Genomic DNA, 19,621 nt, shown 5'->3' with positions numbered 1-19,621 from the left:
ACAAAAGATGAGTTATCTCTAAGCACATCAATTACGGTGAATAAATGTGAGTACAAGCTTGTATGTGAACGATGGGTGAGCATGGATAGTTACAAATACACGCATGATCCCATTGATAGTCTATTTTTAGTATTGCTACTTATGCTGTTTTGGCTAAAAAAACCCAAAAAAAATCCCATATGCTAGTCCATGTAACATTGATGATAAAACAAGATTCAAATCTTAAAATAATGTCCCAACACAGATCTATATAAACAAACCATTCAGCCTTTCATTGATATTTTGAACCTTCCCATAATCTATTAGGTATAATATAAATTTGGTAACAATTATCAATGCTTAATTCATTTAAAATAGAAAATACACCTCAAAATCTGGTAATGATGATATCGATTTCAATAAATTGGGATCAGAAATTGTACGCTTCAATGCATGTTCAGCTGCAACATGGATTTCCCATAGTCTCATAGGACGGTCAAATGATAAAGATGAGCTCTCAGAGTTTGCTGGACCAGAATAGGTTCGTGACATAAGGCTTGCATGAACTTTACTGGATGGAGAGAACTGTAAATGCCCATCCAATCCTGGACTGGTAACATAAAAATGCAAAGAGCTTTAGAGTTGTGTAATATCAGCAACAAAAAAATACAATGGCAAGGTAAACGCAAAATCCACTGGCTGACTAATGTTTATGGTTTCAATACCCATCAGCAGAGCAGGAACCCAGCGACCATCAAATAATTCGACCGCATTACCCACAGAAAGAGAAGCTCTCCTTCTGTTAGCCTCCCTCAGCAGTAAAGACGGTTCCAGAGGCAATGGTTTTCTCTCTATGTTGAAGTGCTTCACTCTGGAACTTGATTGGTGAATCATCTGTTATGATCAACCCCAAAGAAAAAATGAAATAGCGAAGAAGTCCTCAGTGTATCAATGTTAACAGAAGATACAAAATGGAACCACAAGCAGTTACATGAAAAGGTAGTGTACACTTAAGAACAATGGATGGGTCATGAGAAATCAGTTCAAGCTTACGAAGTGCGAAGTCCCAACAAGTATATTAACAATACATATTCCACGTCCTTCTTTCAATTACTTGGGAGTCAACTTTATCATGCATTATTCACTCATGTGTGAGTTCTATATGAAGTCTACACTTCCAAATCTAGATCATATCTCAATGACTAATAAATTCATGGAAGTATAAAAAACAGCACATTGACCAAGTATTATTCATTTGGCGACATGGAATAGGGGTAAGAAAAATTAAAGTATAGAAGGAAAGAAGAAAGAAATGGGCTAACCATCAGCAAAAAATTTGCAAAGAAACACTTGCCTTTTCCTTCTCAAGAATATCAGCTGAGGCATCAGGGGGAACAAGTGGCCACACTGCAGGCTTGGGCCAGGGGAGCATGCTTAACGATGCACTGAGCAAATAAAATAGAAAATCATTAGATTAGTAAAAAATAATACGGTTCAGGAATGCGATTCCAAACAATTTTGACAGAAAAATTGCAGGTGAAGATTCATATAAGGTTTAAATTATTACCTGTTTACTGGGCTTCTTTCCATTTCCACTCCATAACCAATCAAATATGCAAGCCTCATAAACTGCCAAAACATTAGATAAGACAAGGTCACAAGAGGGTTTTCATGAGATTCGCAAATCGAAAAAAAATTCTTGCAAGTTAAAAAGCATACTATGTTGTGAATTATGAAGAAACTCCTTGGATGGAGGGAATGAACAGAAAAAACTAAAAGGAACTACAAAAGCAAAAATTAAATATCCAGGAGTTCAAAAATATAAATTTCTATTCGTGGCTGTTTATGTGAAATAATCTTTCTGAAGCCATTTAAGTTAAAAATTTTAAAATACAAGGAATGAGGTAAAAAAAATAAGGAATTCGACCGCGCCCCAAAACATAAAGCCAACATCCAGCAATTTTCTAGAGACGCTAATCTATCATTTTGTGAAAAAATATCTCCAAAGATTCATGCAGACTCCTAGTTTACAACCAAAGTTATCTTATAAAACCGTTAAAAATTAAATTAAGATGATGGCAACGCATATTTCATTTGCCCAGCCAGAACTTGAAAAAAACATGATACTTCTATCAAAAATTGACAATACTTGAAAAGATTAACTTGAAAAAATTTCTCCAAAGATTCAGGCAGTCACCTATGTTAACAAACAAGTAATTTTTGTTTCATTACATATCAATGACTCTTTAAGATAACTCATAGATGCCTATGATAGTTATGGTTACAAGAGTTGAGCTGATGGTGGCTGATTGCAACTAGACTTCTGTTTGAGTAACTATATTTCTATTTCTGTGGTTTTCAACAATGCCTATGATGTTATGCGACAAGAGAGACTTCTGATTGAGTAACTATATTTCTATTTCTGTGGTTTTCAACTTTTAATTCTGTATTAAGATTTCCATGGAGGCTTTTTGTCGACCCTGGTTCCTCGTTTTATTCCATGCCATTAATTCTGTGTTCGGCTTCATCCCTTGAAAATTCAGCACTCATTGCCTCTATCATGAGATGCAACCACACATGCGCCTATTATGATATTTTAGATTCACAAATACAAAATTTATAGTAGTAAAAAATGCAAAATGCCTCTTTTATTTTTGTAAGGAATTTCAATTTTTATGTTTTATTATTATTTTTATATTTTATTATTTTATTTTGAATAAAGCATACCAATGATGTTTCCTAAAAAGAGTTGTTCTCTTGATGTTTGATTGCAGCTAGTTAATATTTGAGCAGCTGGATTTCCATTGCTGTGTTTGCCAACCTTCAATTCTTTATAATGATTTCCTTGGATTGTTTTTGCCATCATTAGGTCTCAGCTCTATTCAGTTGAATTAATTCTTTGATCAGTGAATTCCCTTGTGACCTTAGAAAATCATTGCTTCTATTATAAAATAAGGTTGATGTTTTTACAAGCTAACAGAAGCGAAGCACGTGACACCCACTCCACTTAGCTGAAACACACTTCGAAGCGCTGAAGTAAATTTGTAGATTGTTCTTACATTTTTAAAGTTCTTAATTATTGTAACAGAATATCGAAAATTGTTCGAAATTTTAATTCACAGGTTCACCCTCAATGTTTGTCATCAAGTTAGGTATTGTATCACATTCTTTTTAGTTTTCTATCAGTTTTCAAGTAATGCTTTATAATTTATAACTGTTAATCAATATATTTATACATTAATAGCTTTGTATAACTTATTAGAGCTTTGGTTAATAAAAGTGCCGCTTCATTATGAGCTTTGCATTTTGAAGTAAAAATAATAAGGTTATCATTAGTTGTTATGTGCTTTATTACAATTTTCTGGTTTCAAAAAAAGGATGATGGCATGTCTTCTATTTGGTTATTACAAATTTAGGGAAACTGCATGATGTAATATGTAAATCTAAGGCATGTATAAAATACTATACTTTGATTTTACTTGAATTCAACAAATTTCTAGTTGGATGAAATTCCTTCTACTTTTTTCCTACTTTAAGTAGAGATTAATGATTTTTCAAGAGAAATTGTCTCTTGTACAAGAATGAGACTTGATTTTGCTATTTTTTCTAGCAAACAGTCTGCACGCGTGTTGGAGTTTTTTGGCTCTGGTACAATCTGAGTTTCGAATGCCACATAATTTTCAATTGAATATAAGGTTTTCATGCTGCTTGCTGATATTTGTATCTAATATAAGGCCATATTTGCAAATAGAAAAAGTTTAGTTATTTATTTGTAAATGTTGTAAGGCTCTATATAAACCCAAGAGTGTTAATGAAATGGGTGGGTTTTATAGAGTAATTATTTTTTTATGGAATTAGAGCTTAAACCCTAGCCATTGCTACAATGCACTGTGAGTGGGTTACGGCTTGCCAGATCGAGCGTAGGTGAAGTGACACTGTGCAAGGCTTACCAGTTCGAGTGTAGAGGAATGACATGATGTGAGGCGATGCAGAAGAAGGCAGCTTGCAACAGAAACCGAAGAACAGTGGAGTAGCAATGAAGCAGCAGCTCTGTGGCGAGGTTTCAGACGTAAGGATCCTACGGTTCTGCGTGTGGAATTGATCGCAGGAGGAAATTGGCCCTATGGCGAGGCTTTAGACGCAAGAGTACATGCAGTTTTACGTGTAGGATTGATCGCGGTGTTGACCTCATTTTAAAGTCATTTCTCCTCTCCTTAGATCTTAGGATCTAGCTCTACGGCTTCTTATTGATTATCTTAGAGGACTAGAGTTGGACCTACCTCTTTAGAAATTCGAACCACTTCCCGATTCTCTTGTGGTGTCTCGCCTGGATGGTCTCAAACCATCATCATTTGGTCGAGTGGTTAAGGACCATCATGTGGAGGCCCAAAGAGAGATCCCATAGGGTTTAGGACACCCATAATGACTTTAATGCATTCGCACACACAAATACCACAATTCGCATTACCTACACCTGTAAAAACTTCACAATTAATCTAAACATAAGTTAATTTTTGAAATAACTGATAAAGAACCCAAAATTTGAAGAAAAATCGAATTTGACGCATTTATGACCCGATCGTCAACGAGGTTCTCCGGACGACATCAGAGGACGAAAAGAACTGCGCCGGCGAATCCAGAACGTCAATTTTACCTAAGAATAACACTCATATTGTTATAATTCCACAAACGAACAATTTGCATGAAAATCGATGAACTTATTCGAGCGATTTCGGATGACAAAATGGACGGCGCAGGTGCGTCCGGAACATCGATTTTACTCAGAAAAGACACCTATATTGCTTGAGTTCCTTGCACGTAAGAAATGCGCGAATTCTTATTTGAATTTGGCACGATTATCGAAAAAATAGTCAAACAACCTTAGATAATGAAACAGACTGCACTGACACGTCCGGAGCGTCAATTTTACCCATGAATGATACTCATTTTGCTAGGGTTCCGAGCACAAATAAATCACACACTAATTAATATAAATAATTTAATATAATAAAACAAAAAAAAATAAAAAATAAAAAAGAAAATCCTACTTAATCCCTACTCACGCACGCAGACTCGTAGCTTTTGCGCTGCTCTCCCGCTCGTGATTCTTCACGTCCGAGCCTGATTCTTCCTCTCCAGTGATCGACCGCACTCGGACTTGACCTAGCTCAGGAGCCTGCTCACGCGACTCTTCCTCTTCTTCGCAGGCCGCTCGACCGAGCAGCTCTCCGACGGTGAAACTCCACCTGGCCGACTATTCCTTTCCTCTAGGCCGCCTGTTCTTTCTCCCTAAATGCTCCTCCTCCTCTCCCATCATCCCATTCGACCACCTTGGGGCTGGTAGGTGGTGGTTTATTCCTTCCTTGCCTATAAAAAACCTCATCTGGGGAGGTCTTTAGGGTTGGCCGAAATTTCTGGAGAGAGGGAGGTGTCCATTTTTTTTTCTTTGGTTGGTTCATCTTGTGTGTGTGCTTGAAATATTTTGGACTTCTGTTTTCTCTTGGGTAAAGCCTGAGAGATGAGAAGAGGTTGAAAATTTGGGAGGAGAAGAGAGGAGAAAGAGTTGTCGCATCTTTGGGTTGGTGATTCATTAATGTGATTTGGAAATTTTGTTATTGCTTCCGGGGTTTTCTTTAAATTTTCTAAAAGCATTTGGAGGTAAAAACTTCTTCTCTTCACCTTCAATAGATTGAAAATAAGGATTCATTCTTCTTCTCCTTTCTTTATTTGATTTATGGAACAGTTCTTTCAGTAAGTTCTCTTCATTTTGATTTAATCATGAGGAACTTCTTTGCGTAAATACTACCTTTAGCCATTGTGAATTACGAATGGATTTTAAGCTTTATTTTAGCCGGTGGATTCATCATTTTCTACTACAGTTTTACATCTGACTTATTCTTCAAATGGGTAGAATGAAATCAATTCTTTATGGATTAGTTTGATGTGGCTTACTGTTTACTTTAACCAGTATAATGTTTGAAAAGGATTTCTTCATTCCAAAACTATTTTGAGATGATCGTGATAATTATTCAGACAGAGAATTCTTCGTAAGCTATTTCTATACCAATTTAAGAAGGATTCGTATCCTTATTTTGCTAGCCGCTTTGAAAAAAGGTTTTCTTTGTGGTTCACGATTTCATTCTTGATAACAGTGACATTAATGGCAGAAATGTACTTGTATTTGTCAAATTCAATATCAATTATTGAGGTTGGGTCACTAGCTGAATATCACGGTTGGTTGTTGCATGTGGTTCGCTAACAAAATAGCATTATCACTCACTGAATTCAGTTTATTTGTTGAATTCCATGTTATTGGCCGAAATTTCTGGAGTGGGGAAGGAAATGCGTGAGAGTAAGAGCATGCTTTATAAATCAATGGAAAAGCTACAGCTTGATCTAGCCGAGATAAGATAACTTTGATCTTTATAGGTGTGGTATACTCAAATAAAATGTTCATGCAAAAATCTGAAAGTCTTTATTTATTGGGAATACAAATCATATATACTGATGTTACTTTATTTCTTAATTTCTAGTACCTAGTTCATTCTAAATGCAAAAACGTGCTTATAATGTTGATCCCATTGAGAATGGTTTGTGCTCTATTGTGTTTTATCATTTTGTTGGTTTTCATATGCTGCAAATTTGCTAGATTTAGCTCTTTTCAGATTTCTTGTTGTGTTTCCCCCGTCCCTAACATCGGCCAGGATTTACTGCTAATTCTTGCTTTTTGAACCTTTGTTGCTTCTTAATGGATTCTGCGTTTACTACAAGAAGGATTCATCTTTGATTTGGGCAATGAGATAAGGAAAATTCACATATATATATACCACCGAAATTTTAAATGGTTGTTTTCTGCTCTATATTTGTGTCAATTTGAGAAGATTTAGGGGGCACTTCACTATTCAGTGTCGTTCCGATTTATGAAATCTGAAAATTTCGTTACCTTATTTGCAAAGGTTGGAAGCCTTGAAGCATGTTTTGCAAAATATGAAACATTTGGGTGGCGCATTTGCAAAATCTGAAATATTTGGGAGACATATTTGCAAAATATAAAACATTTGGGTGGCGCATTTGCAAAATCCGAAACATTTGAGTGGCACATTTGCAAAATCTTAAACATTTAGGTGGCACATTTGTAAAATCTGAAAACTTTGGGAGCTTTCATTTGCTCCCTCTTGCTCCTTAGTTGAAATAAGTTTAAATCATGATTATTGCCACATTCTAGTTTACATTTTGGCAAGCTTGGAAAGTTGCGATGCCTCACTTTTACGAAAATCTGAAAGTTTACATGCTACATTTGCAAAGCTTTGAAAGTTTATAAATGCTTTGGTGTTATACTCATTTCCCCACCTCGTTGATTTTTGGAAGAAATATAAGTTTGTTTTTGGAGGAGTTCAAAGGCCATTGAATTCCTATTTATTTGCAATATTTGACATTGATGCTTTACCTTTTTATACTTACAAGAAACAAATTCATTTCAATGGCTTCCTCCATTTGTTATGCAATGAATTTTAGTGTTTGCCCTTCAATCATATTTCATATGAGTGCACTTGGGAAACTCAATCACGTCTTTTGTTGTTCGATATGGATAAGCTTTGGATAATTATATGTTACGCTACATTTGATCAATAGTAAGTGTTGATACTGCACCTGTTAGAGCTTATGCGTGGATTCATGTTGAACTTAGGCTGATTTGGAAGAGATTGATACAAGGTTTTGAAAAACTTTAGTGCTGCTTTGGAGCAGCTTTTGAGCATTGTTTTGAAGCATGATTGGGGTGCACTTGAGGCCCTCTTCTTGCGGCCCTCTTTATTGAGGTTTAAATTACATTTTAAAGCTTTATTCTTTAAAGTTTAAGTTGCATTTTGAGGCCTTATTCGTTAAGGTTTAAGTTGTATTTTGAGGCTTTCATACATAGATTTGGGCATTTTTAAGTACTAATTTTTGGAAGCATTTACGCACATTTTTGGGTTTGATTGGATCTTTGTTTTGAAAGAATTTAAATGCCTTTAGACCGATTCACTTACGGTTTTGCCCCTTGCTTAGCTGATTTGGTTTTTTTAGAAGTGGGTCGGCCACTTTTTTTCGTAGATTTTTTACAACGGTTAAATTAAAAATGAGAATTTCTAATTTATTTATTTTCAGGATTGATTTACGTTCTTAAGAAAATAATAATAATAAAATAAAAGGAAAGGAGAGGGAATTAAAAAAAATGATATTTAGTCTGTTGAGATGATTGAAACCTAAAAGAAAAATAGGGTAGCAAACCATTCACCATTTCTTTTACATAAGAATGATAAAATTGTAATTTGAAGAAAGTAAGAGCTTAAATGATTCAAGAGTTAGGGGCATGAATTGAGAGGTCAATAGACTATCAATTAGGACCCCTAAGCATTGGATAAACTTAAGGTCAATTGTTTTAATTATGATTGAAACTCTTCAATATGTGAGACTCATTTGGTCTCATCTATTTTTAAAATTAAAAGATTACTTTCAAAAATAAAAAAAATCACATATTTATATTAAAATTATTTTCATATTTACAAAAATCTTCCTTTCCAAAAAAAAAATAACGGCCAACACGCGGGAAGCAGTAGATGATCGAACAGCTCCTTACGATCGCGACAGGGAGAAAAAGGTGTGTAGGGCTTTGCAGGGTCACGACAGGGCTTACGAGTAGGCATGGTTTAAAGGATCTCTATAGTTCTTAGAAGAAAAGGAGAGGGTGGCGTAAATGTCACGTGAACAAGGGAATTCAACTCTATGTGGGAGAATAATCGAAGGCTTCGCCGCTTAGAATAGCTAAAAGAAAAGTCATGTGTGTTCTGTGTGGCCTAAACTTATCCTAGTGATTGAGAATATCAAGAGAAGGAGATAGTACGGGAGGTAAAGGATTGGAACTTCTCGAGAAGATATATCCTAAAGTTCTAAAGGTCTTGGTCGAGCTAATATAGGAAGCTAGCATCTTAACAAGTGCCACTACCTCAGCATGTGCTCTGACGAAGGTGAAACTAGATCTCACTCCTTTGGATCAGAAGCTCAATGTACCGACCACTTATCTGAGTTGATCATGTCGGAACGATGCTGCTCTGGTGAGGAAAAGATTAGAAAGATACCTGACGAGGGTCAAGCCAAAAAGTGACAGTGTTGAAGGGGATGAGTGGAGGACTACACAAGCACTAATTTACACCTAGTACTCAACTTGATGGTTCCATTGATAGCTACATCAGTGGATTGGCATTCGAAAGGTGAATGACATCTGGACAAAGCTGAAGAGGACCTATGATGGGACTGAAAAACACCTGAGGGTGTTTCAGATTCAGCTTGATATGGAGGTAGTGGTACAGGGTGATAAATCGATTCAGGAGTACTCCATAGAGCTAGAGCAGTTGTGACGAGATCTTGATCACTTCTCGCCTATGTCAAACTGTAGTGATCTGGGGCGCGAGAAGGGGGAAATATTTGCACATATGAGGACTATGCAATTTTTGGCTCATCTAGACCGACCTTTTATCAGAAGAGATCGGTACTAGCCCAGGCAACGATGCCTTCACTGAATGAGGCCATCGTCGTTATGTACCAGGAAGAGAGTCGCATGAAGCTGCACTCTGAGCCAAGTGGACTTCTAGGTACACGATTATCTTTGATTGCCTCGAGCTCAGGTATGACAGGTGCCTAGGGGGAGACCCGCAGATGCTATAACGGTAGAGAAGTGGGAAACCTGAGCAAGGCTTGTCCAAAGCCACTCAAGGAAATAGAGACAGGTGGACATGACAGTCTAGAGACTGGTCGTAATCGTGGGGGCCAAGGAGGTGGAAGATGGGGCCATCAAACAAATTTGATGGCAGCAGAGAAGGAAGAAGAAACAGGGATGGTCTTTATCGATGAGGATCATGAGCTCTTATAGATGTTGAAGAGAAAGCAGGGAGCAGCGTGTGATGTGACTAGAGATCCATCCACCTTATCATCATTCAAGGGAAATACTACTACTTATACTCACTCGGTCAAAGAAACTCGTGATAGACATGCTCTTGCCTCTATATCCAACACACAATCACCAGAATGGATAGTAGACTTTGGTGCATCTCAACATGTGACAGATGCTGCTAGTGAGTTCTCTACATATACTCGCCTAGCAGTTCCATAGAGCATTCAGACGGTTTATGGTACAACACAGCTCGTGGTTGGTAAAGGTATAGTGAGGTGTACCAATTTTATGATTATGTCCAATGTTTTGCAAGCTCCTTCATTTCCAATGAATCTTTTATCCATTAGATTCATTAAACTCCACCTAAAATGTATTGTTTTATTTGATATTCTTAAGGTGTTATTTCAAGAGAAGAGGACTAGCTGGAGACTTGGGACTAGCACGTGGCATAGTGAACTCTAATATTTGGATAGAAATGGGATGGACTCATCCTTGACATTCATGATAGAAAGTGTTGGAGTAAGAGAATCTAGGAGTGTTGAGAATGTATTACCTACTACATCACAAGCATTTGGGACATTCTTCATGTAGTCTATTGAGTCGTTTGTATTCGTCTTTGTATGAAAATGCAAACAAGCAGAAACTTGTGTGTCATACCTGTGAGTTTGGTAAGTATAATAAAAGCTCTTATGTTAGTTTTGGCAATAGTTTTTGTGTTTATGATTTGGTGCACTCAGATATATAAGGACCTTGTTCTACAACTTCAATGAATGGTTATAGGTATTTTGTGACTCTCGTGTTACTTGGTTATATTTGATGAAGAACAAAAATGATGTACTTGCTTGCTTTAAAAACTTTAATATAGTGATTCAGACTCAATATGGTGCAGTTATAAAGATATTGAGGTCTGATAATGGGACAAAGTATACAAACAAGATGTTTGGGAAGTACCTGTTAGCCTAAAGGATACAACATCAAACCACTTGTCCTTACACACCGACAAAAAACGGAGTAGCAAAAAGGAAAATAAAAACCTTCTAGAGGTAGCCAAAAGCATGATGATCTCGATGAATGTCCCAAAGCATTTGTGGGGACAAACTGTTTTGACAGTCGCTCAATTGAACAACAGAATGCCCTCAAGAGTGTTGGAATAGAGATCTCTTTTTGAATTGTTGAAAAAAGAATGGTGGAATTCTCTCATTGAAGATATTTGGTTGTGTATGTTTTGTGAAGAAAAATAAACCATCGATAAGGAAACTAGATCCCAAAGCTGTGAAGTGTAGTTTTGTGGGTTATTCTGTCATTCAGAAGGGGAATGTTGGATCCCAATAGAGAAGAGACTGTTTGTGAGTATGAATGTGACTTTTAGAGAATTCGAACCATACTACATCTTGGAGGTGACTTGTCAGATGTTGGAGGTATGAGGCGAGAGAGAGTAGTTATGGTAAGAGATTGGTACAAGTGAGAATGATGTCTTATCTCGTTGTGTGGGAAGGATTGACTAACGAAGAACTAAAAAATGAGAAAAATGAGCCTGAAGGTGGTGGCACTCAAGCTCAACAGAAGCTGAAGGTGTATACAAGAATAAAAATGCAGAGTTAGAGAATAGTGTTTGTCGTGTCACTTGTGCCAACAAGTTACCGACAAAAAACAGAGTAGCAAAAAGGAAAATAGAAATCTTCTAGAGGTAGCCAAAAGCATAGTGATCTCGATGAATGTTCCAAAATATTTGTGGGGGCAAACTGTTTTGACAGTCGCTCAATTGAACAACAGAATGCCTTCAAGAGTGTTGGAATAGAGATCTCTTTTTAAATTGTTGAAAAGAGAATGGTGGAATTCTCTCATTGAAGATATTTGGTTGTGTATGTTTTGTGAAGAAAAATAAACCATCGATAAGGAAACTAGATCCCAAAGCTGTGAAGTGTAGTTTTGTGGGTTATTCTGTCATTCAGAAGGGGAATGTTGGATCCCAATAGAGAAGAGACTGTTTGTGAGTATGAATGTGACTTTTAGAGAATTCGAACCATACTACACCATGGAGGTGACTTGTCAGATGTTGGAGGTATGAGGCGAGAGAGTAGTTATGGTAAGAGATTGGTACAAGTGAGAATGATGTCTTATCTCGTTGTGTTGGAAGGATTGACTAATGAAGAGCTAGAAAACGAGAAAAATGAGCCTGAAGATGGCGGCACTCAAGCTCAAGAGAAGTTGAAGGTGTATACAAGGATAAAAATGCAGAGTTACAGAATAGTGTTTGTCGTGTCACTTGTGCCAACAAGTTCCTTCTACCAGTCTACCCGACTCCTGAGACACCTACACCATCCACATCAGAATTCGATTATACAGGTGATATGATTCCTCTCTCTTCTCCCACTCCCATGACTTTAAGTAGGACCACTTGAAACAATGCGGGTCATCGTTCTGATCGTTTTGGTTTCTCATATGGCATTGCCCAGTTTGTCTAATACTCTCATATCACATTTACATGGAGCATTCATTATATCTTTGGATGTTGTCTTTATACTCAAGTGTTAGTAAGTAGCTAAGGAGAATCCAAAGTGAAAGGTTGCAATGCTGGAGGAATTTGGTGCTCTCAATAAGAACAAAACATGGGAGCTCGTGTTGTTACCAACAGGGGAAAAGATAGTCAGGTGCAAATGGATCTTCATAGTGAAGCATACCTTAAAAAGAAAGATTGATCGTTACAAAGAACAGTTGGTAACAAATGGGTATAGTCAGACGTATGACATTGACTATGATGATGCATTTGCACCAGTGGCAAAGAAGAGCACAGTCATGACACTAATCTCTTTAGCTGTGAATGGTGGATAGAATTTCCATCAAATGGATGTGAAGAATGTGTTTCTTCATGTGAATCTGCTAGAGGAGGTGTATAAGGAGATACCCTCAGGCTTCAACACAAATCGAATGATGGACAAGGTATGTAGATTGAGAAAGTCATTGTATGATTTAAAACAGTCTCCGCAAGCTTGGTTTGACAGGTTCAAGAAAGCAATGGTAGGTATGGGTTATCATCAGATCAATGTCGACCGCACAGTACTCTTTTGACAACATGGTGGTCACATTATTATTCTTGCTATGTATGTGGATGATATGATTTTCACTGAGAATGATGAGAAAAAGATTGTTCAGCTAAAAGAAAGTTTGGGTAAAAAGTTAGAGGTGAAGGACCTGGGACAACTTAGATACTTCCTCCTAATTGAGGTGACTCATGGAGCAGAGGTGATTGTTCTGTCTCAAAGGAAGTATGTGCTAGACTTGCTCAAAGAGAAAGGCATGCTAGGATGCAAACCTGCAGTTTCACTAATTGATTAGAATGAACAGTTTAGTGCAGAGTTAGGAGAGTCAATTGATCATGAGAGATACCAGAGATTGGTAGGTCGTCTCATCTATCTGAGTCACACTCGTCCTGACATTTCATTTGCACTAAGTGTGATGAGTTACTATATGAATGATCTGAGGAAGGGTCACATGGATGCAGTATATCAGATTTTGAGATACCTGAAGAGTACACCAGAGAAGGGGTTGATCTTCAAGAAAAATGGACATGTAATTAGTGAGGGCTATTGTGGAGGGTTGTAATGATGACAGGAATTCCACATTTGGATGTTGCATGATTGTAGGGGGCAACTTGTTCTCTTGAATCTCTTGGAAGAGCAAGAAACAGTCAATAATAGCGAGGTCAACAGTAGAGGCAGAGTATAGAGTCATGGACTTAGGAGTTGCTGAGATGATGTGGATAAGAGCCTTGTTGGTATTGCTCAAGGTGGATCGAGGAGCTCAAATGAAGTTGTGGTGCGACAGCAAGTCAACGATCAACATCGTCAACAACCAGGTGCAACATAATAGAACCAAACATGTGGAGATTGATAGGTTCTTAATTAAGGAAAAGCTGAATAATGGTCTACTGGAGCTAAGTCATGTAGCCATTGGAGAGAAAGTGGTTGACTGCTTCACCAAAGGACTTAGCTCATTAGATTTGTCTAGATTGTGTGACAAGATTGGCTTAGTGGATATCTTTTGCACATCTTAAGAGAGAGAGTTGAGATTTGTACCTAATGTACGGTCCAATTTGTAAATAGAAGATGTCTAGGGATTTATTTGTAAATGCTATAAGGATCTATATAAGCCCAAGTGTTAATGAAATGGGTGGGTTTTTCAGAGTAATTAATTCTTTACTGTTGAATTTTCATGCACTATTTCTAAAAGAAGATTATTAAATTATTATAAGCATTTGATTTTTCATATTTTTTCAATAAAATAATGAAATAGTTATCCAATTTAGAAGTTTCCAAACTTCAAATTTGGGTATTTCAAAGAGATTTTATTCATCTCATCATAGATATATAATATAAAATCTAGACTATAGATGTCCCAAATCACTAATTCTATACTCGTAAGATGTCACACATTCTAGACCTTACATTGAATACTTTTACCACACTACTATACCATGTCAAGCCTTGAGAATAACAAAACGATAAGTAGAGGGTAATGGTAGAGCAATGCCCACAATAGTATGAATTAGAGTTAAATTATACATTATTTCAGCTCATACTGCCTATTTGGAAATAAGCAATATGCTTCAGTAAAATGTTCCCGAAAAAAAAAAGATGTCATGGATGGTCAAGTCAAGCAGTTGTGAGCATCAAATAAGTATTTAAACATTATTCAAAAACAATAAAAAAGAGAATTTACCTTCACCCTGCAGAGAGAATAAAGGTCGCCCTGGAGACGAAAAAACTCCTTCCCATCTGCTGATGCATGTGAGTCAACAAAATGATAAGAAGTTGATTTGATGAGGGCCAAACAAGCACTTATCACCCATACTTCTCGAAAGCAAAATGGTAACAAATTCTAGAAGAAGATGGAAAATGGACATTCAGTGGGAGTCAAATTAATAAGCAACAAAAATGAAATCATGTTACAATTTAAAGAAGCTAACAGCTAAAAAAGAAATGAAATAAGAGCAAGTTCTAACCATACTTCATACAAGGCTAGAGTCTTTGAAAAACTGATTATAAATGAATAACCCCTGGAAGCAACCTCAACAGCACGAAATAATTTGAATAAAAGCTGCAAAGGTTACGCAATGGTTAAAATCATACTTAAAAAAGGCACATCAAAGTAAATATGTTGCAATCTGCCGACAGGTTCCATTGATGAATCTAAAACTTACAGACAATTAACGTAATGATACATAAGTAATATAAAAACCATAGCAAAGCAGAAAGCTCTGTTTTAAAATGATGAGCTCAAAATAATTACAAATCCAGTATATAATATGAAAGAACAAACTTTGGTCTTTAAACTTTGTTGATTGAACTGGCTGATATTTACATCCATAATCGATGCATAGGTATACAAATACAACTAATATGACTCATGGTACGCTTTCATTAAAAAGAAAACTGAGGTCGCACATATCACAAGGAATCTATCAATTCAATAAATCAATTCGCTTAAAAGTAGAGGATACTACAATTTAAGACCAATTAAAATAATGAAGTAATCAAAAATATCAAAAAAAAAAAAAAGCAATAAATTGGAAACAAAGAAAATCAGCAAGCAAATCAGTTTTTTTTAATGCACTTCTTGATCAAAATTAAAATCTCTAAACAAGGCAATATCAAATTATGCAAATAAAATAAAGAAAAATACAAATTTACTAAAACAAGAAAAACATAGGTTTCATGTAAGTACAAGAAGAAAACTTCACCAGAAATCAAGTAGCGCACTTGCATTGCACTTACAGGAATAAAGCATGCAACATAACCTCAAGAGTGAAACTAGAATCGAAAGTTTTACTGAATTCAAAAGCTACCTCCAAGTTGCATGCGATCAGTAGAGATACAATTAGCACAAAATCGTCATGATTCATATTCAAACTAAATCCAAAATTCAATCCTTAGATTAAGCCTTAAAAAAATCTTCTAGAACTTCAATAAAAAGTTCCATTGAAAACTAGAGAGCTGATACGAGATTATTATGTAACAAAAGTTATAGCCGATAACACCAATAGAAGTGCGATATGAAACCAAGTAAAAAGTTGCAGTTATCCGTTAAACAGCAAACAATGCCAAGCCGTTGAAATGCAAGCAGTACCGAATAATTCAAATCCAGAATCTCAAGGAAATTCCTATCAAAAACAGTAAGCAAAGCAACTCACAAAAATATTGTGAACTACAATATTAATCCAGGAACAGCCAAACCAAAGTTGCAGAAACAATTACCATTACTAACTCGGATAACTAATACTTTGTAGAATTAATCAAAATTTAACTAAAACTGAAAATATGCGAAAAAATTTGACCTAGCCTAAAGCTAGAAAACAAAGTACAATTCTCTCTCAGCCATCATAACCGTCAGAATATAAATTACAAAATGTAGAAAAAAATAAATGAACTAACAAATGAAAAAGAAAAAAAAAACATAATGCACAAAACTTCATGCATGATATGATGCTTAAGATGAAAAAAAAAAAACATAAAGACTACTATTATTTCTGCCATGCTTTTTCAACAAATTTTGAATTTTAAATTTATTAAGAAAAATTGGACATTAGTTCTCAGCCTCATTTAGAGTTATCCACGAATCATCAAAATCAAATGTCTCATCCGGACACAAGCATATGGCAGAGTAATTGAAGTAGTCTTACAATGAAGAGGTGAAAAGAAAGTCAAATCTTATGAAATTCATTGTAAATTCTTAAAATAAGGTTATATTTGACACATGAAAAACTAGGTTTAAGTAAGAACTTGAAATTTTTAGTTTTTAGTCGTTAGTTCCAATGTGTTACACAATTTTAAATAATCTTGATTTTCATTCAACATCATAAGGATTCAAGATGAGAACCTTCTTGGATTTAATAGCATCATGATCTTATCACCAGGCTAACTTCAGTAAGATTCACATTTACAAGCATTCAGCTTCTTAAAGGTTCCAGATGAGAACCTGTTTGGATGTCAATGCAAATATAACAATAGTATTTATCGATGTTATGTTACATAGTTGTGAGAATGGCTCAGATTTAAAAGATCATGTGTTTTAAGGCTAACTTGGGTAGAAGATTAATACAATTTTCACTGTCGATTATGACTTTACATAACTTTTACATAAAATAGGTTCGAAAATTTGTAATTCTCTCTCAATCAGATTTAGCCTTAAAAGGAACTTGTATCCTGACATATAATAATTATCAATTAAAGAGCATCCTCAAAATAACCAATTACCGCAGTGAACTCATGAACATCATTAGAATCATTAATTGCATTATCTTCCTCCTCCACAATCATATAAAATTTCCAATTGGACACTCATTACCAAATGGCCAATAATTTCCTTATTGATTTTAGTGTTACTACCTTTCAATGCAGTAACTAAAATAAATTGAATTTAATTGATTTGATAAAATGATAAACTACCTAAAAACAAAGTACAATCTTAAACAAAGGAAATTTAAACATTAGTTCAAAATCTAATGTAAATTAAAATATATGCTCAACACTGTCGTTGCCGGTCCCAAGCCCGGATGTCAAAAGTGGAGAGTTGCATTAGGTAATCGATAGATAGCATAAAACTTGTTGAAAAAAATCATGAAATGAATCTTTTTGATCTTTTTGTAAATTTTAGGGCGTCCCCTGGAAGCGACGCACTGTATAGTTTGAATACAGTGAAAAGTGTGCAAGGGCCGCTACACCGGCGTCCGGGTGTAGTGTCAAATAAGCAAGGGTTTCCACATTACGAACAGATGTGGGTAAATAAGTTAGTCAATAAAACTAATAAAATTAATATTATGATAGAATCTTGGAATATATGTACTCTCAATGGCAAATTAATGAAATTAAATGATATTATGATTCATAGAAATATTAATATCTTATGTATTCAAAAAACTAAACAGATTGGAGAAAAGTCTAAGGAGAATGACTTAGGCTTTAAACTTTGGTAATCTGATAAGAGTCGCACTAGAAATGATGTAGGTGTAATTATAGAAAAGAGTTTGAAAGATAATGTCTTAAAAATTAATAGAGTTGGAGATAGAATTATAGCCCTTAAGATTATCATTGAAACTAAGATTTTTAATATTATAAGTGCTTATGCTCCTCAAATACGTTTAGATATAGGGTCTAAAGATAAATTCTAGAATGACTTAGAAGACTTAATAAAATGATACCTCTTGAAAAAAGAATTTTTATTGAAAAAGATTTAAATGGACATGTCAGTAGTGGTAAAAAATTTTAGAAATATTCATAGTGGCTACGATTTTGGAGTGATTAATGAATACGATAGAACCATATTAGATTTTGCTTTAGCCTATGAGTTTGTTTTTCCGAATACTTTATTTAAAAAAAAAGATGCGCATATTATTACTAATAAAAATGGATCTAAGAAAACATAAATTAATTATTTTCTTATGAGAAAAAAAGATCTTTGAGAATATAAATACTGTAAGGTCATTCTAATTGAAAATTTTAGTTCTAACATCGTTTATTAATTCTTGATTTTAAGATTAAAAATTGTAAAATAAAGAATTATAGAACTAATCATCATAGAATTAGATAGGGGAACCTAAAAGACAAATAAAATTTTTTTTATGAATAAAATTCAATATTTCAAAATTTGGGATATTCGTGATGAAGCAAATGCTATGCGGGATAAAGTAACAAACACTATTAAACAAGTAGCAAAAGATTTACTTCGAGAATCAAAAGAAAAAGTTTTTTCAAATAAAAATAGTTCGTGGTAGAATAATAACGTGCAAGAAAAGATAAAAAAAGAAGTTATGTTATAAAATTTGGTTTAAATGTAAAAGCTTAGAGAACTGAGAAAAACATCAAACGACCAGCAGAAAGTCTAAAAGAATAATATGTGACACTAAAAATTCTGTTTTTAATAATTTTTATAATATGTTTGATAGTAAAAAGGGTGAAAAATATATGTATAAAATAGTCAAACAAAGAGAAAAGAAAAGTAAAGATTTAACTCAAGTAAAGGGTATTAAAAAAGAAATCAAAAAGTGTTTTTCTTAGAAAAAAATATTCAACATTGGTGGGTGAGTTATTTTGATAAACTATATAATGAAGTTTCTGAAAATACGATCGATCTTAGTGATCTTAATATAGTTAATAATAATAAAAAGTTTCATTTTTACTGTCGCATTAGTAAAAAAGAAGTTGAAGAGCCTTCAAAGAAAATCAAGGGTGAAAAGTCTGAAGGACCTAATGATATCCTAATTGAAATTGGAAATCTTTAGGAGATTTGGGAGTTCTTGGCTTACTAAACTCTTTAATATTATTTTAAAAACTAAAAAGATGTCTGAGGGGTCGAGGAAGAGTATTTTGGTCCACATTTTTAAGAATAAAGGGGATGCATAAAAGTGTGCAGATTATAGAGGAATTAAGTTGATGTGTAATACTTTAAATTTATGGAAGAGGGTAATTGAACATAGGTTAAGATGTATTACAAAGATTTCTCATAATCAATTTCGATTTATGTCGAGCAGGTTTACTATGGAAGCTATACATTTATTGAGAAGTTTGATGGAGAAGTTCAGAAATAATAAGGATAATCTACATATGATTTTTATTGATTAAGAAAAGCTTACGATAAGGTTTCAAGAGATATCCTTTGGAGAGTTCTTGAGAGGAAAGGTGTTGATATGACTTATATTCAAGTCATTAAAGATATGTA

The 19,621-nt window shown here is 34.9% G+C and overlaps 1 protein-coding gene across 1 annotated transcript in view; it reads right to left on the bottom strand.

Moving 5' to 3' along the window:
• Positions 1-366: 366 nt before the first annotated feature.
• LOC110029455 (trafficking protein particle complex II-specific subunit 130 homolog) overlaps positions 367-19,621 on the bottom strand; it is a 39,914-nt gene continuing 20,659 nt past the window's right edge. Inside the window, exons 7-12 of the mRNA XM_020731762.1 lie at positions 14,915-15,004; positions 14,627-14,785; positions 1,547-1,608; positions 1,334-1,424; positions 705-873; positions 367-589 (exon numbers count right to left, since the gene is read on the bottom strand). Coding sequence (XP_020587421.1) covers positions 465-589; positions 705-873; positions 1,334-1,424; positions 1,547-1,608; positions 14,627-14,785; positions 14,915-15,004 — 696 coding nt within the window. The 3' untranslated portion in view covers positions 367-464. The remainder of the gene's footprint in view (positions 590-704; positions 874-1,333; positions 1,425-1,546; positions 1,609-14,626; positions 14,786-14,914; positions 15,005-19,621) is intronic.

The sequence above is a fragment of the Phalaenopsis equestris genome, unplaced genomic scaffold (assembly GCF_001263595.1).
Source record: "Phalaenopsis equestris unplaced genomic scaffold, ASM126359v1 Scaffold000002, whole genome shotgun sequence".
NCBI lineage: Eukaryota > Viridiplantae > Streptophyta > Magnoliopsida > Asparagales > Orchidaceae > Phalaenopsis > Phalaenopsis equestris.
This window is presented reverse-complemented; position numbering and strand designations above follow the sequence as displayed.